This window comes from Jaculus jaculus, chromosome 1 (assembly GCF_020740685.1).
Source record: "Jaculus jaculus isolate mJacJac1 chromosome 1, mJacJac1.mat.Y.cur, whole genome shotgun sequence".
Classification (NCBI taxonomy): domain Eukaryota; kingdom Metazoa; phylum Chordata; class Mammalia; order Rodentia; family Dipodidae; genus Jaculus; species Jaculus jaculus.
In genome coordinates, this window is record NC_059102.1 from 33,099,071 (window position 1) to 33,126,958 (window position 27,888).

Genomic DNA, 27,888 nt, shown 5'->3' on the forward strand with positions numbered 1-27,888 from the left:
TGAAACTTACAGATCTAGGGGAAGTTCCATAATGGCAGAAGAAGCTGGCCTGCCTTCACAGGACCAAGCAGAGAGAGAAGCACAAGCCTAAAGGTCAAAAGCCACAGCACACTTCAGGAACTCCAGCTAGGCACACTTTGCATATCTTTAGATTGAAATTGGAAACCCACCACCACACCTTAAGATCACCCAGTGACATTGCCTCCAGCCAGGTAGCCAGCAGATGCAAACTACAAACAATAAAGAACTGAATATATTGGGGGCCATCTATTCTATTCAAACCACCATAGTATGTGTGTGTGTATGTATATATATATGTATATATATGTATGTGTATATGTGTGTGTGTGTGTGTGTGTGTATACATACATACATACATACATATACATATGTGTGTGTATATATATATGATCCGGGCGTGGTGGTGCATGCCTTTAATCTCAGCACTTGGGAGGCAGAGGTAGGAGGATCACCGTGGGTTTGAGGCCACCCTGAGACTCCATAGTGAATTCCAGATCAGCCTGGGCCAGAGTGAGACCCTACCACAAAAAACAAAAACAAAACAAAACAAATATATATATGAGAGAGACCGAGTCCGATAGAGGGAGAGAGAGAAAGAGAGAGAGAATGGGCATGCCAGGGCATCCAGCTACTGCAAACAAACTCCAGATGTGTGTGCCACCTTTTACATCTGATTTACATGGGTCCTGGGGAATTGAACCTGGGTCCTTTGGCTTTGTAGGCAAGTACGTTAACCACTAAGCCATTCCTCCAGCCCTTCTTTTTTTTGTTGTTTTGTTATTTATTTATCTTTTCACAATTTTTATTAACATTTTCCATGATTATAAAAAATATCCCATGGTAATACCCTTCCTCCCCCCCCCACTTTCCCCTTTGAAATTCCATTCTCCATCATATTACCTCCCCATCTCAATCATTGTACTTACATATATACAATACCAACCTATTAAGTACCCCTCCTCCCTTCCTTTCTGTTCCCTTTATATCTCCTTTTTAACTTACTGGCCTCTGCTACTAAGTATTTTCCTTCTCATGCAGAAGCCCAATCATCTGTAGCTAGGATCTTCTTTGGTTTTTTGAGGTAGGGTTTCACTCTGGCCGAGGATGACCTGGAATTTACTATGTAGTCTCAGGGTGGCCTTGAACTCACAGCAATCCTCCCACCTCTGCTTCCCAAGTGTTGCGATTAAAGTTATGTGCCACCATGCCCAGCTCAAATAAATATTTTTAAAAATATTTTATTTTTATTTGTGTCTGGCTTACATGGGATCTAGTGAGTTGAACATGGGTCCTTGGGCTTCACAGGTAAGTGCCTTAACTGCTAAGTCATCTCTCCAGCCCTTCTTTCTGTTTTTTTAAAAAATATTTCATTTGAGGGCTGGAGGGATGGCTTAGTGGTTAAGGCTTTTGCCTGCAAAGCCAAAGGACCCAGGCTTGATTCTCCAGGATCCACATTAGCCAGATGCACAAGGGGGCGCACACGTCTGGAGTTCGTTTTCAGTGGCTGGAGGCCCTGGCACACCCATTCTCTCTCTCTCTCTGTCTCTCTCTCTCAATCTCTCTCTCTACCCCCCCTCTTTCTCTGTCAAATAAATAAATAAAAATTGCGCTGGCCATGGTGGCGCATGCCTTTAATCACAACACTTGGGAAGCAGAGGTGGGAGGATTGCGGTGAGTTCAAGGCCACCTTGAGAGTGAACTCCAGGTCAGCCTGGGCTAGAGGGCTAGAGTGAGACCCTACCTCAAAAAGAAAAAAAGAAAAGAAAAAGAAAAAAGAAAGAAAGAAAGAAAAAGGACTAGAGTGGTTTTTTGTTGTTGTAGAGCATATTTTAATGGAAAGTGAGAAGTTAGAGAACAAGATGCCCAGAGAAAATGGTTGAAAGAATTCTATAAGCCTTTTGTTTTGTAGGCTGAGGATGTCTTAAACAGAAGACTGGCACAAGCTTTGTTTGGTTATTCTAATAGTGCTATTCTAAGATGTGTCTTCATTTCTCATATTTGTGTTTTATAGCAGGGAGTTGACAGATCTGTGCTCTTTCCTTTACAGTCCTCAGGCTGTCTACCAACGCAGGACAGTGGAAGGAAGCAGCTAGCAAAGTGACTCACGCATTGGTTAATGTCAGGTAAGGAGCCAGAATTTCTCTCTTTCAGAGCTCCTTGGCTCATCCTGAGGTCTAGTGCACCTTTCTAAGGCGAATGCATTGAGCACCACTACTATTTTAAGCTCTGATGTCTGTAGGAGTGGAAGAAATTGTTGTACTTGATCAAGAAAAGCAGGAATCCATGAGGCTTATTTTGTCACATTGAAATAGCTCAAAAGTGCTGTATCTTCTGTGAATTTCTACGAAGAGATGGTTGCAAACCCTTTTCAGGCATCTTAGCTGCCAAAGTGTTTTTTATGTATAAGTCATTGGAAAGCTTTTTTTTTTGGAGTTTTTTTTTCTGCTCTTTTCCATGACTTCAGTGGATGATTCCTGGGAATCTCAAACTTTGACATTTTACTATATGTGGCTGTTTCTATAGTGGGAAACAGAAGCACATGGAGTCCATGGGGCTCAGTCATTCACAGTTACAGAGTGCTGTGTGTGTTGGATAAAAATGTGTCAGACATGGAGTTGGCCACCACTCAGGCTGAACGGTCAGTAAATGGAGAGGGGAACGTGCGTTCAGTGTGATGAAACCTAGAGCTGACTCTTTTTTTCTTTCCCACTTTAGTGCCTGTGATTTTCCTTTTTCTTAGCAGTTTAAGTTGTTTTAACAAACAATTGAAAAACTAACATTGAGTAGAAGAGGCAAACCCAACAGATGGGAAACTTGATTTAGGTCCAGATATAACTCTTGCCAGACATTCCCATAATAGTAATACACGTGTACAACTTGGTATAGATTCTAATGTGTGATAAAGCTGGGTGATTTTATTTCTATCTTTTCCCTTCCCCTTCCTTTTTTTTTATTTTTTATTTTATTTGTATGTGTGTGTGCCTGTGTGTGCAGGGCCTCTTGCCACTGTAAATGAACACCAGACATACTTGCACCACTTTTTGTGTCTGGCTTATGTAGATGGCTGGGGAATTGAACCTGGGCTGGCGGACTTTACAAGCAAGTGCTTTTAACCACTGGGCCATCTTCCCAGCCCCTTCCTTTCTTTTTTGAAGATGAAATGTCCTGTCTCTGCAGTGATTTACTCCAGCATATGTCACATCTGAGAGTAAAAGGAAAGCTATGAAATGTCTGCTAGGTGGGCTTGATGAGGGAGCATGGTGTGAGATGTGCTAACAAGGTTACAGTGGAGGTTGGATTGCCTTGCTTCTCCCCAGAGACATTTTGCAACAAATGCATATCTGCATCTAGCAAGTTAATCAAGACATTGTGGTAAGGTCTGATAAATGTGAATTTCTGTAAGATTCAGAAATTACAAACTGTCTTCCCTCAAACATCCCCTGTGACCCAAAATGACAAATGCGGATGTCTGAATGAAGCACCAAGTTCAAGGCTGGAGTATGGAGTACATTTGTGTATGATTGATGTTGTATTTACTTACTTGGATATTTATGCAGCTTTCCAGGCAGCTCCTTGTCATCTGGGCCTGTTGCCTCGATCGTGTTCCTCTGTGCTTGCTCTCTCTTCTCCGTGGGTGCTTTTCCTTTCAGTGGTTTCTGGCTTAGCTGCTGTCCTTATTCTTCACGGGGCCAGCAGACAGCTGCTCTACGTTTTGGCCTCTGCCTTTTCTGAATTGCTGAGAAAACTGGCAGAGCCTTGAAAAGTCACGTGTACCTATGCCCCCTTCTTGTCTGCCTGTCAGGCTGCTCCCTTCATTTGCACTTCTCAAGCTGAGCTGCTACAGAGAATAATAACATCAGTTTTCACTGTTGTTAATGAATTTCAGTATTTGGCTAAAGAACCAAAGACCCGTTTAGTATCCTCAAAAGATTATTTAAAAGATGCATTTGGAGTCGGGCGTGGGGACACACGCCTGTAATCCCAGCACTCAGGAGGCAGAGGTAGGAGGATCACCATGAGTTCAAGGCCACCCTGAGACTACATAGTGAATTCCAGGTCAGCCTGACTTAGAGTGAAGTAAAATCCTACCTCAAAAAACCAAAAAGAAAAAAATATAGTTTGACTTTGGACTGAAGAACTGGTTTCGTGGTTCAGGTGCTTGCTTGCAAAGCCTGCTGGCCCAGATTTGATTCCCTAGTACCCATGTAAAGCTAGATGCACAAAGTGGTGCATATGTCTAGAGTTTGTTTGTAGTGGCACAAGGGCCTGGGGTGCCCATTCTTTCTCTCTCACTCTTTATCTCTCTGTCTCTCATAAACATAAATACATATAATAAATAACATATTTTTTAAAAAGGTTAAGAAGCTGAATAAATGACTCAGTGTGGTTAAGGCACTTGCCTGCAAAGCCTAAGGACCCAGGTTCAATTCCACAGTACCCATGTAAGCCAGATGCACAAGGTGGTGCACGCATCTGGAGTTCATTTGCAGTGGCTGGAAGCCCTAGTTGTGCCCATTTCGTCTCTGTCTGCCTCTCTCCCTCTCTCTTAAATGAGTTTTAAAAAATTAAGTTTAAAAGTAGTTTGACTTTGTTGTAATTAGTATAATTTCTTTTTTAATTTTTGTTTTGTTTTGTTTCAAGGTAGAGACTCACCTTGAAGTGGAACTTACTCTGTAGCTCCAGGCTGGCCTCAAACTCATGGTGATTCTCCTACCTCAGCCTCTCAAGTGTTGAGACTAATGGTGTATGCCACCATGCCGGGCTTGTATGTTTTTAAGAGCCTGGGAAGAGGTAAATGTGAAGCCTTGACCTCTAACAACTGGGAGGCCTCTCTGACTCCTTTGCCAGTTGATGATGCTGCCCAACTATGTTTTGCAAGTCTCGTGGCATTCAGTGCATCTCATGACTGCCTGCATGTAGCATCTACTCAGCAGGTGAAGGCAGCAGAAAAGCCTTTGGAGCTGAGACTGAGATGGTGGATGTGGTGTTTGAGTCAGATGTGCCCATAAACTCATATGCTCTGAATGCTTGCTTTCCAGATGGTGGCACTTTGGGAGGTAGAGGCTTGCTGGAGGAGGTGTGTTGTTGGGGCAGGTTTAGTGTTATAGCTGCTCCCGCTTGCCAGAACTCTACTCATTTTCCTGCTGCTGTTGTCCACCTCCTGTGGCACAGGTGCTGTCCAGCCTCTGCTCATGGCATGCTTTCCCCTGCCATCATGAAGCTTCCTCTCAAGACTATAAGCCAAAATAAACCCTTTCCTCCCATCATCTGTCTTTAGTCATGTGCTTTGTCCCAGCAACAATAAAGTAACTACAGCAATTTCACAAACTTGGAGGCTTAAAATGCTCAGTGTCAGTCTGCCTTTCTTTCATGGCTTAGTCATACTAGTTCCTTCATTGTCAAAGTTGTGTTAAACACTTTGTCTTTCTCTTCCTGTTTGATTATTCAGTGAGATGCCTAAAATGTAGCTGCTTAGAAAACTACTGGTTTTTTTTGTTTTGGTTTTCAAGGCAGGGTCCCACTATAGCCCAGGCTGACCTGGAATTCACTATGTAGTCTCAGGTTGACCTTGAACTCATGGAGATCCTCCTACCTCTGCCTCCCGAGTGCTGGGATTAAAGGCATGAGTCACCACACCTGATAAAAGTATTGTCTTTATTGGGATATCTCATGTCACTAATAAAAATGCTATGCATAGCTACATCTTGAGTCTGTTTGTAGCAGCTGGAGGCCTAGATACGCCCATTTTGTCTGTCTCTCTTCTACCTCTCTTTGCTTGCAAATAGATAAAATAAAATAAAGAATGACTTTTGGGGCTGGGAAGATGGCTCAGCAGTCTACAGGCACTTGTTTGCAAAGCCTGATAGGTTAGGTTTGATTCCCTAGTACCTACAAACAGATAAACAGATATACAAAGTGGCACATGTATCTGGAGTTCATTTGCAGTGGCAGGAGGCCTGGCATGCCCGTACTTCCTCTTTCTGTCTGCCTCGGTTTCTCTGTCCTAAATATATATATATAAAGAATGACTAGCCAGATATAGTATAGTGGCTCATGCCTTTAATCCCAGCACTTGGTTAACAGAGGTAGGAAGATTGCCATGAGTTTGAGGGTGCCTTGAGACTACATAGTGAATTCCAGGTCAGCCTGAACTAGAGTGAAACGCTACCGTGGAGGGGGGAGGGGGGAGCGGGGGGGGGGGAAGAATTACTGGCTGGGCAGGCATAGTGGCTCATATCTTCAATCCAGCAATAGGAAGGCAAGAGGTAGGAGAATCACTGTAAATTCAAGGCTAGCCTGGGAATACAGAGTGAGTTTCATGTCAGTCTTAGCTAGAGAGAGACCCTACCTTAAAAACAAAGAAGAAAGAACTTTTCAGCTGTGTCTGATGGCTCATACCTATAATCTTAGCAATCAGGAGTTTGAGACATGAGGACCACCTCAAATTGGAAACAAGCCTTGGCTACATAGTGATTCCATGTCAGCCTGGGATATAGAGTGAGACCCTGTTTCACAAACAAATAAACAAGCAAACAAAAAAAAATAATGAATGGCCAAAAGAAGTAAAATCTGAAAACATAAAAAGAAGGCCTTTGACCTGGGAGTGGTGGTGCACACCTTTAATCCCAGCACTAAGGAGGCAGTGATAAAAGAATCACTGTGAGTTTGAGGCCACCCTGAGACTACATAGTGAATTCCAGGTCAGCCTGGACTAGAATGAGACCCTACCTCAAAACAAAACAAAACAAAACAAAAAGCCGGGCATGGTGGCGCACACCTTTAATCCCAGCACTTGGGAGGCAGAGGTAGGAGGATGCTGTGAGTTTGAGGCTGCCCTGAGACTATTTAATGAATTCCAAGTCTGCCTGAGCTAGAGTGAGACCCTACCTCGAAATTAAAAACAAAAACAAAAACACCTCCAAATGCATGTACCACCTTGTGCATCTGGCTTATATGGGTTCTGAGGGATCAAACCTGGGTCCTTAGGCTGTACAGGCAAGTGCCTTAACCACTGAGCCATCTCTCCAGCCCAAGAATGATCTTTTAGTTATCACTATAGTTGTTAAAAGTCTAGGAGTAGGAATGAGAATTTTAGGGCATTTCTTTGTAAGTCTCTTAGTTGTTCATGGGTTTTTGGCCTGTCTTCTGTTCACTCTTTGTTCGTTTTCTCTCTCTTTCTCTTTCTGTTTCTCTCTCTGTCTCTCTGTCTCTCTCTCAAGATAGGGTCTTATATAGCTTGGCTGGCCTTGAACTTGCTATGTCGCCCTGCCTGTTCCTGATTTTCCTGCCTTTACCTCTTAAGTACTAGGATTACACATTGTATTTTTTTTTTTTGCGGGTGGGGGGTGGTTCAAGGTAGGGTCTCACTCTGGTCCAGGCTGACCTGGAATTAACTATGTAGTCTCAGGGTGGCTTCTAATTCACGGCGATCCTCCTACCTCTGCTTCCCGAGTGCTGGGGCATTAAAGGCGAGTGCCACCATACCCAGCCACGTTGTAGGCATACACCTCCATGCCTTACTCTTCACTTTATGGTCTTTTGTTCAAGTGCTGATTTTTGTCTCCACAGCTTTTCTAATCTTATGTGCTTATGTAGTTGTTTCCCATACAAAAAAAAAAAAAAAAGGAGGCATTTTAAGTATATTGTTGGGGCATCTAAGGAGCAATAATAGTTTCCAGTAGCCTCTAAATAAGGGAGATCATTGAGCAGAAAGCCTTTTGGAACAAGCTATCTATAGAATTCTGAATGTCACAGAAAATAAGCCTTCAGAATAATCGCTATTTTTCCCCTTTGTTGGAGATTGAATCCAGAGCCTTAAAATGCTAGGTAAGCACTCTACCACTGAGCTACACTCTCAGTGATCGTTTCTTTTTCTTTACCTCCTTTTTTTTTGAGACAGAGCCTGCCTGTGTAACTAAAACTTTTTTGGAATTGATTGTGGCATCAAACTTGTGATCCTCTTGCCTGTACCTCTCTTCCAGTGCTGGGATGATAGGTGCATGCCACCACACCTGGACTAGTAACCACTATTTTTTAAAAATTTTATTTATTTGAACAAGAGACAGAGAGAGAGAGATATTTTAAATTTTATTTATTTGAACAAGAGAGAGAGAAAGAGAATGGGTATGCCAGAGCTTCCAGCCACTGCAGACAAATTCCAAATGCGTGCATCAGTTTGTACATCTGGTTTACATAGGCACTGGGGAATCGAACCTGGGTCCTTAGGCTTCATAGGCAAGTACCTTAACTGCTAAGCTATCTCTCTAGCCCCTAGTTACATATTTTTTGTTTTGTTCAAGGTAGGGTCTCACTCTAGCCCAGGCTGACCTGGAATTCACTATGTAGTCTCAGGGTGGCACTTTTTTGTTTTGTTTCTGTTTTTGATTTTTGAGGTAGGGTTTTCACTCTAGCTCAGGCTGACCTGGAATTCACTATGTAGTCTCAGGGTGGCCTTGAACTCATGGCAATCCTCCTACCTCTGCCTCCCGAGTGCTGGGATTAAAGGCATGCGCCACCACGCCCGGCTCATTACACATTTTTTAAAGTAGGTTTTTTTTAGTTTTTCAAGGTAGGATCTTGCTCTATTGCTCTAGCCAAGGCTGACTTAGAATTCACAATGTAGTCTCAGAGTGGCCTTGAACTCACAGTGATCTTCCTATTGATGCAGGATTCCAGGGTCCATAAGAGGTCCCCCAGAATTTATGAACCCCAGATTTTGGGTCCTGTCCTACCTCGCGTATACTAGGCCAGCACTAGACAATCTCAACTACAGAAAAAGGGCTGGGGAAATGGCTTAGCAGTTAAGGCATTTGTCTGCAGAAGCCTAGGGACCCTGGTTCAATTGCCCAGGACCTACATAAGCCAGATGCACAAGGGGGTGCATGCATCTGGAGTTTGTTTGCAGCGGCTAGGGGCTCTGGCATGCCCATTCTTTTTCTCTATCTGCCTCTTCCTTTCACTCTCTCTCTTTCAAATAAATAAATGAAATATTTTAAAAAATCAAATACAGGAAAAGAAATAGCTGTCAGCTATTAGCCACAAGGGAAAAGAACAAGATCTACAAAGAACTACATTCAAGCCCTTCAAGTAATCTTTGTGTCTCAGCCCCCTAGATAGCTTAGAGGTGCATGTCACTGCACCCGGTGTGGATTTACACTAATTTAGTTTACAGGAAACATTACTTCTGTGTAGCGCTAAATAAGATAAGGGTTGTAATACCTGTTTCAGTAAACCTTTTTTTTAAGATTTATTTATTTTATTTACTTATTAGAGACACAGAAAGGTATAGAAAGAGAGTGAGAACGGGCACCCCAGGGCCTCTAGCCACTGCAAACAAACTTGAGATTCATGTGCCACCATGTGCATCTGGCTTACATGGGATCTGTAGAATTGAACCTGGGTCCTTAGGCTTCATAGACATGTGCCTTAACTACTAAACCATCTCTCCAGCCCAGTATTCTTTTATTTAAAAAAAATGAATTCAAAAGGAGCAATTTCTTATATTTTCTGAAAAAGTGAGGACTTATTAGAAACAGGATGCTAATTTTGTCCACTTTATCATATTTGGAATTAAAATGTGATAGTGGGGAAAAGTGTATTCATTTTAATTTTTATTTGTTTGTTTTGTGTTTGTACATGTGTGTGTGTGTGTCCTGTGTGTGAATGTGGGCATGTGAAGGTCAGGGGACAACTTTCAGGTCAAAGTCCTTCCCTGCCTCCTTGTTTAAGACAGGGTCTCTCATTGTTTACCACTCTATTCATGAGCTTTCAGGAAATTATCCTGCCTCTGTCTCCCTGCTTGCAATAAGCTTACTAGAATTATAGAAGCTCAACACAGTTTCTAGCTTTTTACCTGGGACTTCGTGACTTGAACTCAGGTACTTGAGTTGCATGGCAAGTGCTTTATCCACCGAACCATTCCCCCAGCCCTGTAGTTTTTATATGCATATATTTCCTTTGTGGGAAATTTTGTCATATGTAGGTGTTAAACCCAGCATTGTAGATCCTGCTGCCTTCCCTGGTGGGCTAATAGCTCATAGCTATTTCTTTTCCTGCATTTAAGATATGAGCAGTCAGAACTCAGTGGCTTTTGATATTTGCATGTTCAGCTTTGTAACAAAGAAAAAGTACAGGTACAAAAATAATAGAGCTAACTGATGAAAATTTGTTTTGAGGGTATATAATTTTGAAAGCACATGGTATTTTGATGTAGAATGGCTGAAAGAGTTGTTAAGTATGCTTTTTTTTATGTCTGGACTCAGCATTGGTTTATAGAAGATACGTTTGTGGACCTTGCCTTCTGCATCTAATTTTCTACCTGCAAGTATATTGATTGTGGCTCTCTTTTTGTTTTGCTTTCAAAGTAGGGTCTCGCTCTGGCCCAGGCTGACCTGGAATTCACTATGTAGTCCCAGGGTGGCCTTGACTTCATGAACATCCTCCTACCTCTGCCCCCTGAAGTCTTTATGTAAGCATCAAAAATGGGAAGAGAGGGGCTGGGGAGATGGTTCAATGGATAAAATGCTGACTGCTCAAGCTGGAATACCTGAGTTCGACCCCTAGGCCTCTGCAAAAAGCCAGAAGCTATGGTGGGCTTCTGTCCTCTAGCACACTGATTCTGACAGTGAGATGCAAAGCTTAGGGTGGGTGCAGCAAAGAACAGCAGAGCAAGAACCCAAACTGAGGAGCTGCCTGCAATTATGTAGACAGATGATGACCAACCTGAAAGCTGTCCTCAGACCAACACATGTGGCTGGGCATATGTGTGCCCATACTCACCACACAAATAAATAATAAAATTCAGACCTGGAGAGATTGCTCAGTGGTTAACAGCATTTCTTTACAAGCTGTATAGCCTGAGTTCAATTCCACAACACCATGTAAAGCTGGATGCACAAAGATGGTGCATGCATCTGGAGTTTGTGTGCAGTGGCAAGAGGCCCTGATGTGCCCATTCTCTCTCTCTCTCTGCTTACAAATAAATATATTTTAAAATATAAGTTTGTTAAAAATTAGGTGGGAAATGGGGTGCTACAGAGATGGTTCCAAAGCCTGATAGCTCTGGTATGAATTCTAGAACCCACATAAAGGCAGATGCACAAAGTGGCACATGTGTTCCTTCATAGCAGTGGGAGACTCTGGTATGCCTATTCTCTTTCACCCTCTCTTAAATAAATAAATAAATAAATAAATATAAATATATTGAAAAACTATTTTAAGTGGGCAAGGAGAATGGGTGAGAGGCAGCTTAATGTGCTTGCATGAGATAGATTTGCAATTCTTTCCCTATGAGCCTACAGTTTTTGTTTAGGTACTTTTATTTATTTGCTAGGAGAGAGTGAATGGGCATGCCAGGGCGTCTAAACACTGTAACCAAGCTCCAGATGCAGCCTGCCCTATGTGGGTTTTGGGGAGTTGAACCAGGGTCGTTAGGTTTTGCAAGCACGGGCCTTAACCTCTGAGTCATCTCTCCAGCCCAGAACCTACATTCTGAGACGTTTTCCTTATTTTTCTATTTCTTCTGTTTCCTCGCCTTTGTAACTGTTTCTAAGTGCCAAGCATTGAGGACTAGAGGGACAGCCTTGGTGACCTAGAACTGCTCTTTTGTCCTAGTAGGTCAGGTAAAAAAGTATTTCCAATTGGCTCATTATATAACAGAAGTGTAGGCCTACAAAGTTTATTGGTCTAAATTCCCAGCCAGCTCTTCTTCGCCTCTGGGTCTCTGGAGATCGACTTCTTTTGCCAGTGTCCCTGGTCCTTTAGTAATATGATGCTCCCTAATAAGAAAAGATTGTTTTACCTGAGAAAAGTGATCCCCCCCCCCCGCCTCAAAGAAGTTCTTACTAGGAAAAGCAGACATTTAATTATGGCTTAGTTGATAAAAAATACTGGCTTCTAATTATCAGTAGGCATCTGTTGCAGTCCGGATCACATTGCTGGTAGAAATCACCCAACCAAGAGCAGCTTCTGGGAAAAAGAGATTTATTTTGGCTTACTGGCTCAAGGGGAAGCTCCACGATGGCAGGGGAAAATGATGACATGAGCAAAGGGTGGACATCACATGCAGCTGGAATTTGTGTGCAGTGGCTAGAGGCCCTGGCACACCCATTCTCTCTATCTAGAATTCACTATGTCACTATGTCATCTCAGGGTGGTCTCTAACACACATAAGCTTGTCCCCAGCAATACACTGCCTCCAGGAGGATCCAATTCCCAATTGCCACCAGCTGGGGACCCAGCATTCAGAACACATAGGTTTATGGGGGACACCTGAATCAAACCTCCACAAACATCAAAAACTTTACTCTTTTAAATGTTAACTTCTTCAAAGGACTCGTACGTGTTTCTACTCTTTTACAGGTCAAATACCTTCCCTTAATTCTTCATATGCTCTGGTTTCAAAATCTCTGTCTTTTTACCACATTTTAATTTCTTAATTTTTTTATTCTAAGTTTTGGTGTTAGGATGTGCCTTACTCCAAAGAAGAATTCAAGGAAATGTTTACTGGAGTGTATGATTCTTAGAACAGGATCCAGGTACATGTGACACAGGTTATAAGGAGACTCTTAGCACTCATGAAATGAGAATGTTATATTTGAATCTTTTTAAAAAATATTTTTATTTATTTCTTTGTGAGAAATGAGAGAGAGAGAGAGAGAGAGAGAGAGAATGGGCACACCAAGGCCTCTAGCAAATGAACCTCAGATGCATGTGCCACCTTGTGCAACTGGCTTCAGGTGGACACTAGGGGTTCCTTTGGCTGTGCAGGCAAACGCCTTAAGTGGTAAGGCATCTTTCTAGCCCTTATTTGAATCTTTAGTTGCATTATATTTTTTTAGTGTACTTACTTTGAGAGTGTCTCATGTATCATAGGATGGCCATTATTAACTCTGTGTATAGCTGAAGATGACCTTGAAGTTACGATCCTCCTGCCTCCATATCTATGGGCTGGTTTATTTGGTGCTTGAACCCAGGGCCTCCTGCATGTTAAGCAAGCACTCTACCAAATGTGCTACTGCTCTAGCCTTGCATTAGATAATTTGGCAACTCAATTGTACTATTGGTCGTAGCAAACATGGAGCATACTAAAACCTTTATTTGTTTTGGAGGTTTTTTTTGTTTGTTTGTTTTTAAGGTAGGGTCTTGCTTTAGCCCAGGCTGACCTGAAACTCATTGTGTAGTCTCAGGGTGGCCTCAAGTTCAAGGTGATCCTCCTACCTCTGCCTCCCAAGTGCTGGGATTAAAGGTGTGGCCACCATGGCCAGCTACTAAATCCTTTAAATCTTTAAAATCTGCTCAAAGTGACTTGCTCTGAAGCCGTCCCTCATTTTATTTTATTTAAAAATATTTTTATTTATCTGAGAGGGGTGGTGTATGGGGTATTCCAGGGCCTCTTGCCACTGCCAAACACACTGTAGATGTATGTGTCACTTTGTGCATTTGGCTTTATGTCAGTATTGGAGAACTGAACCTGGGCCAGCAGACTTTGTAAGCAAGTGCCTTTAACTGCTGAGCCACCTCCTCAGTCCGCTTTCTCATTTTAAAAGTTATATTCTTGTTAATTAATTAATTTGAGACAGAGAGAAAAGCAGATAGAGATTTGGCACACCAGGGCCTTTAGCCACTACAAATGAATTCCAGTTGCATGTGCCACCGTGTGCATCTGGCTCATGTGAGTTCTGGGGAATAGAACCTGTGTCCCAAGGCTTCACAATCAAATGCCTTAACTGCTAAGCCATCTCTCCAGCCCCCTCTCTCATTTTACACTTCTTCAGTTGGTAGCAATATTTTGCTATCTTGTGGTACTAATTTGATTTTATTGCAATGTTACCTGCTTGTCATAAAACTTTTTAGAGGGGGGACTAATGTAATGGGGATTGTGATCAAATTACAGTATGTTCATTGATTAAAATTCTCAATGAAAATGTTTTAGACAGGGGCTGAAGAGATGGCTTAGTGGTTAAGGCAGTTGCCTGCAAAACCAAAGAACCCAGGTTTGATTCCCCAGGACCCACATGAGCCAGATGCATAAGGTGGTGCATGCATCTGGAGTTCATTTGCAGTGGCTGGAGGCCCTGTTGTGCCCATTTTTCTATCTGCCTCTCTGTGTCTATCTCTCAAATAAACAAAAATATTTTTAAAAAGTATTTTAGACAAAAATACAAAGAACAAAGTAAAGTAAAAATCACCTAGAATCTTATCCTTGGAATAGCTTTTGTTAATATTTTGGTGACTCTCCTTCTGAACAGCTACAATTGATTTTTCTCTTTACCACTAACCTATATTCAACTGTTAATCCTTGTCAGATATACTTTGCTGGTTTCAGCTTGTGTTTCTAGCTTACGGGGTATTTTTGACTCCTTATTCTGTCGTCACGAGTATTGGTTATGTCATCAGCATGTTAAATAATCGTGCCTTCTAAATCCCTATATGCATGCTTTGATCTGGTCCTCATGCTGCTTCTGATTGGGTGGGTGATTTGGGACTAGTCTTCCCCTTGTCTGAGTTTTGACTTACTGCTGTTGTATAAAATGGCCTTGAAGACTGTTTAAAAAAATATCCTTGAGAGTCAACTGCAAAATTCTGTTTAAAGAAAGTTTGTGAAGAAAAAATTGATAGGGAATCATCAACCAGATCCAGACTAGAAGGAACAGGTCCTTGTGGAGCAAATGAGGCTTATAGCCTTCAAAGTGGTTCGGAGCTTCCTCCAGCCCCTCCTCTCCCAAACCCAGAAGAAGAACTACCAGAGGGCTGGAAAGATGGCATAGCAGTTAAGACACTTGCGTGTGAAGCCTAAGGACCCAGGTTCAGTTCTCCAGGCCTCACGTAAACCAGATGCACATGGTGGCACACGTCGCTGGAATTCCTTTGCAGTGGCTAGAGGCCCTGGCATGCCCATTCTCACACTCTCCCTGTGTCTACTAAATAAATAAAATAAATCTTTGGCTGGGGAGATGGCTTAGCAATTAAGGTGCTTGCCTGCAAAGCCAAAGGACCTAGGTTCAGTTCCCCAGAACCCATGTGAGCTAGATACACAAGGTGGCATATGCATCTGGAATTCCTTTGTAGTGGCTGGAGGCCCTGGCATACCCATTCTCTCTCTCTAAAATTAAAAGAAAAAATTAAAAATAGAACTACCAGAACAAAAGGTTGTAGCAAACATTAGTTTTTGTTTTTTTAATTTATTTATTTGAGGACGACAGACACAGAGAGAAAGACAGATAGAGGGAGAGAGAGAGAATGGGCGCGCCAGGGCTTCCAGCCTCTGCAAGCGAACTCTAGATGCGTGCGCCCCCTTGTGCATCTGGCTAACATGGGACCTGGGGAACTGAGACTCGAACCGGGGTCCTTAGGCTTCACAGGCAAGCGCTTAACCGCTAAGCCATCTCTCCAGCCCCAAACATTAGCTTTTATTTCAGAAGTGAGTCCTCATGCACAGGCAAGGGACAGTGGGAAGACAGCTTTGGAGGAGGGGGAAAGGGGGGGAGGAGGTGGGAGATTTTTCTGAGGAGGATGCACTTCACTGCTTTCCTTTCATTAGTAGTAAGCTTGGTGGCCACAATAAAGGCTCTTGCCAGTTGAGGGTCTTACAAATGGGAAAGTATGAAATTCATTGCCATTTGCTAATTGTCCCCTAAACAAGCCTCGTGGTGTGCTTACATTTCCCGTGGGCTTTCAAAGAAGGGGTGTGGTAATCTGAAACTGAAACCAAAGCAGCATTTTAAGTAGGCGATTAATGACATGTTAAGAATTTTAGCTTCAGTAGATTAATTGTTAAATGAATTGTGTCTACATTTTATTGCAATTTTACTGTGACATCAGCCTAATTATAAATATAGTGCTACATAGTAGTAGATAATAATAAACAGAATTATACACTGAATGATCAGACTTCAGGAATTTCTGAGAAAAGATTTCTTCTTAAATTATCTCTTGCTGCTCTTTTTATGTAGGTTTTGATTAATTTTACCTCAATTGTACATTTCTCCCTGGAGCCCAAATATTTTGCATGCTCTAGCAAAGTGGGGTCCTATTATAACAGGTCTAATGAGATTGTTTTGTTTTAATTGGTTTCCATGTAATTTCTTTTAAAACCAATAACATGTGAGTTGAATGTCAAACAAAGGGTGTGCTAATGCATTTCCACTACCCTGTGCACAAAAGAACATTAATTTCTCTCTCATTTGACATCAATTTTCAAATGATGAGAATTCTCACATCTCATGTCAAGGAAGCTCTAGAGACAAGTGGTTCTCACTCTTGTCTCCTCACACACAGTCATAGCATATCTGAGAAGGCCGTAGGAGTAACCTCTATCATTAGAACTCATTCCACTGAAGGGTCTGATGTCTTTTCCTTTCTTTGTTTCTTCCTTTTTTTTTTAATATTTTATTTTTATTTTATTTATTTATTTGAGAGAGACAGACACAGAGAGAAAGACAGGTAGAGGGAGAGAGAGAGAATGGGCGCGCCAGGGCTTCCAGCCTCTGCAAACGAACTCCAGACGCATGTGCCCCCTTGTGCATCTGGCTAACGTGGGACCTGGGGAACCGAGCCTCGAACCGGGGTCCTTAGGCTTCACAGACAAGCGCTTAACCGCTAAGCCATCTCTCCAGCCCTGTTTCTTCCTTTTAAAAAAATATATATTTATTTATTTTAGAGAGTGATAGAGGGAAAGAGGCAGACACAGGGGGAGAGAGAGAGAGAGAGAGGCCACCCCAGGGCCTCCAGCCACTGCAAATGAAGTCCAGATGCATGCGCCACCTTGTGCATCTGGCTTATGTGGGTCCTGGGGAATTGAACCAAGGTCCTTTGGCTTTGCAGGCAGATGCCTTAACTGCTAAGCCATTTCTCCAGCCCCCCCTCCTTTTTTTTTATTAAATATTTTGCTTATTTGCAAGGAGAGAGAGAGACAGAGACAGATGGGGGAGATAATGTGTGCACCAGGACCTTTAGCCACTTCAAACAAGCTCCAGATGCATGTGCCACTTTGTGCGTCTGGCTTTACATGCATACTAGGGAATCGAACCCAGGTTGTTAGGCTTTGCAGGCAAGTGCCATAACTACTGAGCTTTCTCTTCAGCCCCTCTTTATTTTTTAATTTATTTTCACATGTGTATGTGTGCAGGGTCTCCCTTCTTGCAAATGATTGTTAGACATAAGGACTACTTTCTATGTCTAGCTTTACTGGGGAATTGAACCCAAGGCCTGCAGGCTTTGTAAGTAAGGACCTTTAACCACTGAGCCATCTCCCCATCTCCCCAGCCCCAGGGCAAGTGAGATTCAGATACGGATAGATTTTGATCCTTAGCCCATTTAGTTTGAGCTTATTTGTTTCTCTTTTTAAGTTCCTTTTTATTTTTCTTGGATTTTTTTGAGACAGGGTCTTCTATAACCCAGGTTGTTCACAAACTTGCTGTATAGCCAAGAATGATCATGAATTTCTATCTTCTGATCCTCTTGCTCTTCCTGTTCAGTGCTGGGGTTGGGATTAGAGGCATGCACCTCATGTTATGTGGGGATTTAACCCAGGTGGTATGCAAGCACTCTACCTACCTGATCAGTTTAATATCTTATTTATTTATTTGCAAGCAAAGAGAGAGAAGAGAAACACACACACACAGAGAGAGAGAGAGAAAGAGAGAGAGAATGGGCATGCCAGGACCTCTTGCCACTGCAAATGAACTCCAGATGCATGCACCACTTTGTGCATCTGGCTTTACATGGGTACTGGGGAATTGAACTGAGGTCATTAGGCTTTGTAGACAAGCACCTAAATTGCTAAGCCATCTCTCCAGCCTTAGTTTCTTTTTAGTTGAAGTATTATTTCTATAATAAAGTGTGCAGAATTTTAGGTAGCTAGACACCTTTTTACATACATAAACCACCTGTGTAACATCAGACAGATCAAGATGCTATGAATAGAGCAAAGAGGCCGCCTACATAATGGAAGAAAATCTTTGCCAGCTATATAACTGACAGAGAATTAATATATAGGAAATACAGAGAATTAAAAAAACTGGGCCAGGTATGGTGGCACACACCTTTAAATCCAGCACTAGGGAGGGTGAAGCAGGAGGTTTGCCACGAGTTTGAAGCCAGTTTGTGCTACAAAGTGAGTTCTAGTCATTCTGGACTAGAGTGAGACCCTGCCTAAAAAAAGGGGGGGCTGGAGAGATGACTTAGCAGTTAAGGTGTGAAGAGCCCAAACCAAAGTAATGCCATGACAGACTTTAATTATATTAATAGGCCTAAGTTTCTGTTACCTTTCAGGGTCCAAATTATTGACACAGCATTTTGCAGTTACTGGAAAAAGCAACCACAAACTGCTCAGTACCCAGAATAATCCCTGTAACAGGCCAATCAAAAAGGAACAAGTAAATGTTATACATTCCTGTGGCTCTTGTGACTATAGATAAGTTTGCTTAAAGTTTCTCAGCTACTATGTAACCTATCAGCTTGCAACATATATGCTCTTGCCAAATGTCAACCAATCATGTAACCATTCCCCTACTTCTCCCTCTGCTGCTCAGGCCTCTTGGATGGACCCACTGCATTGGTAAAGTTTGGAGCCCGAGCTTAAGCCAGAAATAAAGCTCTTTGCTGTTGTATACATGTCTGACTCTCTTGGTGGTCTTTGGGGACTCTGTGATCTGGGCATAACAGGTGCATACCTGTGAAGCTTAAGGGCCCAGGTTCAATTTTCCAGGTCCCATGTAAGCCAGATGCACATGGTGGAGCATGCCTCTGGAGTTTATTTACAGTGGCTAGAGGCCCCGGCGTGCCCCCCTCCGCGCTCTCTCTCTCTCTCTCTCTCTCTCTCTCTCTCTCTCTCTCTCTCTCTCTTTCTGTGTGTATCTCAAATAAATAAATAAAAATAAATCTTAAGAAAAATTAAAAAATCTCAAAAACTAAGAAAGAAATCAAGCTAGGTGTGGTCTCACATGCCTTTAATCCCAGCACCTGGGAGGCAGAGGTAGGAGGATCTCCGTGAATTCTAGACCACCCTGAGACTACATAGTGAATTTCAGGTCAGCCTGGGCTAGAGCAAAATCCTACCTTGAAACCCACCCCCCATGTATATGATATATACAGCTTTCTATTTAATAAAATTAGTAATATATATATATTTTTTTCAAAAATGCAAGCCAAACGTGGTGGTGCATGCCTTTAATCCCAGCACTCAAGAGGCAGAGGTAGAAGGATTGCCATGAGTTTGAAGCCACCCTGAGACTACATAGTGAATTCCAGGTCAGCCTAGGCTAGAGCGAGACCCTACCTTGGAAAAATAACAACAATAACAACAAAAACACTGCAAAAGATGGCATTGGGCATAGCAAAGAAATATTCAACCAATTTCAAGATTTTAAACAGGGCAAACATCAAACTCTGTAGCTTCAAGTCAAGTCAACTATTTTTACTTTTCTTATTAGAGAGAGAGAGAGAAAAAAAAAAGATAATGATCATGCCAGGGCCTCTTGCCATGCAAATGAACTCCAGATACAAGTGCCATTTTGTACATATGGCTTACAAGGGTATTGAGGAATTGAACCCTGGCCACAGGCTTTATAAGCATGTGCTTTTAACCACTGAGCCATCTCTAGCCCCATCAGTGTTCTTTTTCATCAGAAACATTGTTCTACTAAGGCTGATAATTCATTGTCTTCCAGACTGTTTTGAGTTGGGATAGCAAATAAGAGTTTGGGATACATTAGAGATGATAAATGTGACTTCCTTAAAGGAAAATCCATTTGCTTTGCTTAGTGTTTCTGTGATTAATTACTTGCCAGATTAAATGCTGCATAAAAGTGCATAGTGTTTTATTCGATTGTTCTTCATAGTGATTAATTAGGCCCTACTATTGTTTTGTATGTTAATTATGCTGACTTTTTTTCTTTATTCTACTTTAATTAATATAGTTTTTATTTAAGAGCCTTTTTAAGACAGGATAGTGTTTATTTATTTTTTCAAGGTAGGGTTTTACTCTAGTCCAGGCTGACCTGGCATTCACTGTGCAGTCTCAGGGTGGTCTTGAACTCAACAGTGATCCTCTTACCTCTGCCACCATGCCCAGAGGATAGTGTTTATTTTATTTAGCAACAAAGCCCACCACCTTTTTAAAGGTGAAGTTAGGGAGTGACACTTTAAATTTTCTGAGCTAGTCCATTTATATCCATTACTTACAAAAAGTACACTAATTGCTAGTGAGTTGGGAAAAGCTCTGCTTGGTTTTTTTTGCACTTGTGATAATGCTGGGCATGGTGGGGTACTCCTGTAATCCCAACACTGGGGAGCTGAGGCAGAAGGATCAGAGGTTCAAGATCATCCTTGGCTACATAGTGAGTTTGAGGCCAGCCTAGGATACATGAGACCCTGTGTCAAGAGAATTAAAAAAGAATATAGAGAAGAAGCTGTTGATGGAAAATGAGCTGTGAAATTGTATGTGAAGCTAAATGGAAGCTGGGCTTGCACCTGTGATCCCAGCACTCTGGAGGCTGACATGGGAAGATTGCTGTGAATTTGAGGCCAGCCTGGGCTATATCCAAGTCAGCCTGGGACTATAGTGAGACCTTGCCTCAGAATAAAAGAATATGTGGGTAGGAAAGAATTTTTTTCCCCCTAGGATGTTGCATGGTACCAATGAGGAAGTCAGACATGTTGAACATTATTATTAATGATCTAGGACTAAACTAAACAAAGTGGCCATGAAGCTTGTAAGTGATATAAATTTGGAAATATTTCCTACACCAGGAAGTGCAAGGCATGAATACGTATGGACCAGGACAAGAAGTCTTACAGTAAACAACCTCACTGTTTACTCAGAATAATGCATCTCTGCCTTGCAGAAGTAGCATGAGTAGAGTCACAGTCAGGCAAATATTGTCCAAAGCAAATCTTCCAGCAGTCCAGTCATAATACCCACTCAGGTATAATAAACACTTGGCTTGGACAAATGTTTGCAGTGGTTTTATTCAAGTTGGCATAATTGGAGAGAACACAATGTCTCCAAACTGTGGTATGTTCCTATAATTGAAATACTACTTAGCAATAAAAATATAACAACATAGATGAGTTAAATTGCATTATACATGATGAAAGAATCAAAAAGCTACATGAACAGCTGGGCTTTTTGATGCACACCTTTAATCATAGCAATTGGGAGGCTGAAGTAGGAGGATCATCATGAGTTTAAGGCCAGCCTGGGCTAGAATGAGACCCTACCTCGCAAACAAAACTTAAAAAAAAAAAAAGCTACATGACATATGATTACACTTATATAGTTACATGGGGGCGGCCGGGCTGGAGAGACAGCTTAATGGTTAAGATGTTTGCCTGCAAAGCCACAGGATCCCAGCTTGATTCTCTAGGACCCACCTTAGCCAGATGCGCAAGGGGGCACATGCATCTGGAGTTCGTTTGCAGTGGCTAGAGGCCCTGGTGCACCTATTCTCTCCCTCTCTGTTTCTGCCTCTTTCTCTCTCTCAAATAAATAAATAAGGGCTGGAGAGATGGCTTAGTGGTTAAGTGCTTGCCTGTGAAGCCTAAGGACCCCAGTTCGAGGCTCGATTCCCCAGGACTCACATAAGCCAGAATACACAAGGATGCACATGCATCTGGAGTTCGTTTGCAGTGGCTGGAGGCCCTGGCATGCCCATATTCTCTTTCTGCCTCTTTCTCTCTCTGTTGCTCTCCAATAAATAAATAAAAATTTTAAAATAAATAAATATATAAAATATATGGTACATTTGGAAATTATAAACTTGTAGGGACAGCATTTGTATCAGTTGTTGCCACCAGGTGCTAGAGTTGGGAGGTATGGTTGACTATAAATGGACACAGAGGAACTTCTGGGGTGATGAAACTCTATTGTGATGATTACATAGTATATGTATTATTTTCACTTGTAGAACTGTACAATTTTATTAAAGGTCTGCAGGAAAGAAGACCAGTAAGAGATTCAGAGGTAGAGAAGAGATTTAGTATGGGAATGGTTTTATATGACTATAGTGGCTAAAAAGTCCTACAGTGTGTCATCTGCAAGTGAAGAACCAGGAAGTTCAAAGGCCTCTGAAGCAGAGGAGCTGATGGTGTAACTCACTCCAAAGCTAAGGAGCCTAGGGAATGTTGGTGAAGTCCTGGACTACAAAGGCTAAAGAATAAGCATAGGGAAGATGGATGTTCCCCCTCAGAAAGGAAGGGAGAAGTCCTCTGCCTTTTGGAAGATGCTCATTCACACTGGTAAGTCAGTCCTCTTTACTTGGTCTGTGAATTCAAATGTTAATCTCTCTTTCAGAAACACCCCTACTGACATATTTTGAAATACTGTTTTACCAGATGTCTAAGTATCTTTACTCTCATGTTGATAAATAAATGGTGGCTCACACTTATAATCCCAGCACTTGGGTGGGTAGAGGCAGGAGGATGAGGAGTTCAAGGCTATCCTCAGCTACTTAGTGGGTTTGAGGTCATGCTGGGCTAAACCAAAAAATAAACCATCATAGCACTTTAATGAGTACATTTTTGTCCTTTTTTTTTTCGAGGTAGGGTCTCACTCTGGCCCAGGCTGACCTGGAACTCACTATGTAGTGTCAGGGTGGCCTCGAACTCACGGCAATCCACCTACCTCTGCCTCCCATGTGCTGGGATTAAAGGTGTGCGCTACCACACCTGGCTTTGTTTTTAATTTTTAAGTTATATTTTATTTTATATGTCTTATATTCTTTTATCTCCTCACTCCTGCTCCCATTCCTCTGGGGTCCTCTTCAGTGGAGTTATGGTGTTCGTTGTGGGGTCATGAAGGCCTTAGTCAGTCCCCATGGTGTGGGGGAGAGGACTATGCCCAGGGTATTCCTACCCTTGAATGAATTAACAAAAAATTATTTGTAAACAGAGAGCTATACAGAGAGAGAATGGATGTGCCAGGGCCTCTAGCCATTGCATATGAACTCCAGATGTACCACTTTATGCACCTGGCCATATGTAGGTACTGGGGAATCAAACCTAGGTCATCAAACTTTACAGGCAAGGATCTTAACTGCTGAGCCATCTCTCCAGTTCTGAATGAGTAAATTTTACTATATGAAATAATACCTTAATTTTTAATTTTTTTTTTTTTTTTTTTTTTGGTTGGGGAGGGTTCTGGGTAGGGTCTCATTCCAGCTCAGGCTAACCTGGATCTCACTCTGTAGTCCCAGGCTGGCTTCTATCTATGCTGTGCTTACAGGCATGTGCTACCACCATGCCCTACTTCAACTTTTAATTCTTCTTTTTCTTTTGAGAAAAATGTCATATAGCCCAGATTGGCCTCAAACTTGCTTTGTAACTGAATGTGTTCTTGAACTCCTGATCCCCCTGTCTTTACCTCCCAAATACTGACAGGGCTTACAGGTGTATACCACCTTGCCCAGTTAAAAAAAAAAAAAAATCAGGAGGAAATAAGACTTTCATAAGGAAGGATATAAAGAGATACAGCTTTTTTATTTGTATATGTATGTGTGTTTTAACTTTTTTGGGGGAGTGGTTCTGAGATAGGGTCTCATACTAGCTCAGGCTGACCTGGAATTCACTATGTAGTCTTAAGGTAGCCTCAAACTCACAGTGATCCTCCTACCTCAGCCTCCCAAGTGCTGGGATTAAAGGCCTGTGCCACCACAGCCAGCTTGTATGTAGTTTGTTTGTAGGCATGGCCACACTTTAGGCCAGGTGGACCTGGAACTCAGTCTGTAGCCCTAGGCTACACTGCGGGCTTATATGGCAGATTTTCACCATGTCAAGGACCCAGGGGGAATTGAACCAAACAAAGCACTGCAGATAGCTGCTGCTGTGCCTTTTCTTCCCTTTCCATGTCTCCCGTGATCTGACCTGTGTGTGTATAATTGCTTGTTTTCTCTCTTTCTCCCCTTCTCTTTCACCTCTGCTTTTCTTCTATGCTGTGGATTGAAGCCAGGGCTATGTATATTCCAAGCAAGTGCTTTACCACTAAACTACACCCAAGCTAATACTTATTTCTTTTTATAAAAAGATTTTATGTAGGGAGGTACGTATACCACCACACACATGTGGGTGGAGGTCAGAGAACTACTTTGAAGCGTCTGTACTCCACCCTCTTTGAAACAGGATCTCTTGCCACTGTAAACTAGCTGGCCCTGAGCCAATTTCCTGGCTGTGCCTTCCATTGTCGTTAGGCTTGTTGCACAGATGCATATGCCATTTTGCATCTGATTTTACATGATTGCCAGGAAATTGAATCTGGGCCTGAAGGCTTTGCAAGGCTCTAACCACTCAGCAGTTTCCTCATCCCTTTTTTTTCAGAAATATATTTTATTTATTTATTTGATACAGAGAAAGAGAGAGAGAGAGAGAGAGAGAGAGAGAATGGGCACGCCAGGGCCTTCAGCCACTGTAAATGAACTCCAGATGCATGTGCTTCCTTGTGCATCTGGCTTACGTGGGCCCTGGAGAATCAAACCAGGATCCTTTGGCTTTGAAGGCAAATGCCCTAACTGCTAAACCATCCCTCCAGCCCTGTTTTTTCTTTCTTTCTTTCTTTTTTTTTTTTTTCCGAGGTAGGGTCTCACTGTAGCCCAGGCCGACCTGGAATTCACTATGGAGTCTCAGGGTGGCCTCGAACTCTGAGTAATCCTCCTACCTCTGCCTCCCAAGTGCTGGGATTAAAGGCATGCGCCACCACGTCCAGCTTTTTTTTTTTTTTTTTTTTTTTTTTGAGGTAGGGTCTCACTCTAGCTCAGGCTGACCTGGAATTCACTATGTAGTCTCAGGGTGGCCCTGAACTCACAGCAATCCTCCTACTTCCGCCTCCCAAGTGCTGGGATTAAAAGCGCGTGCCACCACTTCTGGCTGGAATAAGCATTTTGCAAAATGTATGCCACTGGTCTGGGCCCCATTGATTGATTCACACCTGTTCTGAGTGGCTACCAATTAGCACACTGAGCTGCTGCCAGACACCCACATTTAACATTCCTACTGCAAGCAATGCAGCAAGCCAGGAGAGGTTGTACAGGCCTGAAGTTCCATACTTGGGAGGCAGAGAAAGGGGATCCAGAGTGAATTCCAGGTCAGCCTGGGCTAGAATGAGACCCTACCTTGAAAAACCAAAAAGAAAAAAAAGCTCATTTCCAAGTATGTTGCTGAGCAAGTACCCTTGAATTGTTCAGCTGAATAATTGATTCTAAGCACTGGTACAAAAGAGGCTAGTGTGGCCTTAGCTAACACTGTACCTGTTAAAAACCTCATGCTAAGGGCCTGGAGGAATGGCTTAGCAGTTAAGGCCTTTGCCTGCAAAGCTAAAGGACCCAGGTTTGATTTCCCCAGGACCCATTTTAACCAGATGCACAAGGGGGGCTCAAGTGTCTGTAGTTTGTTTACAGTGGCTGGAAGCCCTGGCATACCCATTCTCTCTCTCTCTCTCTCTCTCCCCCTCTTTCTCTATCAAATAAATAATAGTAAAAAAAAAAAAAAAACCCTCATACTGACTTTTACTTTTCCCTTCTCCTTCTAGCATGGTAATAGTATAGCTATACAGTCTATGTTATATAGTCTATTAGACTTTCTAGGGCTGGAGAGATGGCTCAGCGGTTAAGGTGCTTGCCTGCAAAGCCTAATTAATGACCTGGGTTCAGTTCCCTAGTACCCACATAAAGCCAAATGCACAAAGTGCTGCAAGCATCTAGAGTTTGTTTGCAATGGCTAAATGTACTGGCATAACCATTCTCTCTCTCTCTCCCCATGAAAATAAATAAATATATATATTTTTTTATTTATGAGAGAGAGAAAGAATGGGCATGTGAGGGCCTTCAGCTACTGCATTCCAACTCCCAACGTGCACCTCGTGTGCATGCGTCATCTTGTGCATCTGGCTTATGTGGGTTCTGAGGAGTTGAACCCGTCTTTAGGCTTCATAGGCAAGCACCTTCACTGCTGAGTCATCTCTCTACTTTTACTTTCTTTTGTTAAACAATTTTGATTAATTTATTTGAGAGAGAGAGAGAATGAGCATGCCAGGCCTTCAGCCACTGCAAATGAACTCCAGACATATGTACCACCTTGTACATCTGGCTTATGTGGGTCCTGAGGAGTTGAGCTGGGTCCTTTGGCTTTGCAGGCAAGCGCCTTAACCACTAAACCATCTCTCCAGCCCTACCCTTATTTATTTATTTATTTATTTATTTTTGGTTTAGGTTTTTCGAGATAGGGTTTTTCTGTAGCTCAGGCTGAGCTGGAATTCACTATGTAGTGTCAGGGTAGCCTCGAACTCATGGCGATCTTCGGGACCCATGTAAGTCATGTATCTGGAGTTCATTTGCAGTGGCTGGAGGCCCTGGTGTGTGTCCATTCTCTCTGTCAAATATATATATATATATATATATGTGTGTTTTTGTTTATTTGTTTTATTTTATTTTTGTTTTTGGAGGTAGGGTCTCACTCTAGCCCAGGCTGACCTGGAATTCACTATGTAATTTCAGGGTGGCCTCGAACTCACGGTGATCTTCCTACCTCTGCCTCCTGAGTGCTGGAATTAAAGGTGTGCACTACCACACCCGGCTGAATAAATAAATAAATATTTTTAAAAAGACATTTATATAAAGCTGTATATAAGGATGATAAGAAGGGGCTGGGAAAATAAATCAGTGCTTAAAGGGGCTGGCTTGCAAGGTCTGCTAGCCTGGGTTCAGTTCCTAGGTCACCCACATTAGCTCCAATCTGCTGCTTTTATCTTTCCCATTGCCTACCATGGTGCCTGCACATGGCAGGCATTTGGATGTTCATCAGACTGAACTAACAAGAGTTGCTGGCAGTGGCACAAACTCTTCACTTCCGACACCATAGGACTGTCTTCTGGGGACAGAGTGTCCCTTGACTAGACTGCAGTGAGGGAGGAGGAGCAAATTCCAGAGTTCTCTTTCTGAACTGGAGAGATGGTTTAGCAGTTAAGGCATTTGCCTGGGATCGATTCCCCAGGACCCATATAAGCCAGATGCACAAGGGGCACATGTGCCTGGAGTTCATTTGCAGTGGCTAGAGGCCCTAGCGTGCCCATTCTGTCTTTGTCTCTCTTATCTTTCTCTCTCTCTCTCTCTCTGCTTGCAAATAAATAAATAAAATTAAAACAAAAAGTTCTCGGGCAGGTGTGGTGGCACACACCTTTAATTTTCTAAAGATTTTTTTTTTGTTTTTTTTTTTTTGTTTTTTGAAGTAGGGTCTCACTCTAGCTCAGGCTAACCTGGAATTCACTATGTAGTCTCAGGGTGGTATCAAACTCACAGTGATCCTCTGCTTCCCTCCCAAATGCTGGGATTAAAGGCATGTGCCACCATGCCTGGCATCTTTTATTTTTATTTACTTATTTGACAGGGAGTGAGAGAGAACGGGCATGCCAAGGCCTCTAGCCACTGCAAACAACTTTCAGACGCATACACTCCCTTGTACATCTGGCTAACGTGGGTCTTGGGGAATTGAACCTGGGTCCTTCGGCTTTGCAGGCAAACGCCTTAACTGCTAAGCCATCCCTCCAGCCCAAAGTTCTTCTTTAAAAAAAAAAATTTGTTTTAGGGACTGGAGGGATGGCTTAGTGGTTAAGCGCTTGCCTGTGAAGCCTAAGGACCCCGGTTTGAGGCTCAATTCCCCAGGGCTCTCATTATCCAGATGCACAAGGGGGTGCACGTGTCTGGAGTTCGTTTGCAGTGGCTGGAGGCCCTGGCATGCCCATTCTCTCTCTCGCTTGCCTCTTTCTCTCTCTCTGTCACTCTCAAATAAATAAAAATAAACAAACAAAAAAATTTTTTAATATATTTTTACTTATTTGAAAGAGAGAGAGAAGGCCTACTGCCACTGCAAACGAGCTCCAGG

General features: G+C 42.5%; 1 protein-coding gene across 3 annotated transcripts in view; it reads left to right on the forward strand.

The window, feature by feature from the left end:
• Positions 1-27,888, forward strand: part of Armh3 (armadillo like helical domain containing 3) — a 260,564-nt gene that overhangs the window by 168,923 nt on the left and 63,753 nt on the right. For all 3 annotated transcript variants that reach the window (XM_045136186.1, XM_045136180.1, XM_045136191.1), the window contains one exon: positions 2,069-2,144. In XM_045136186.1, coding sequence (XP_044992121.1) covers positions 2,069-2,144 — 76 coding nt within the window. The remainder of the gene's footprint in view (positions 1-2,068; positions 2,145-27,888) is intronic.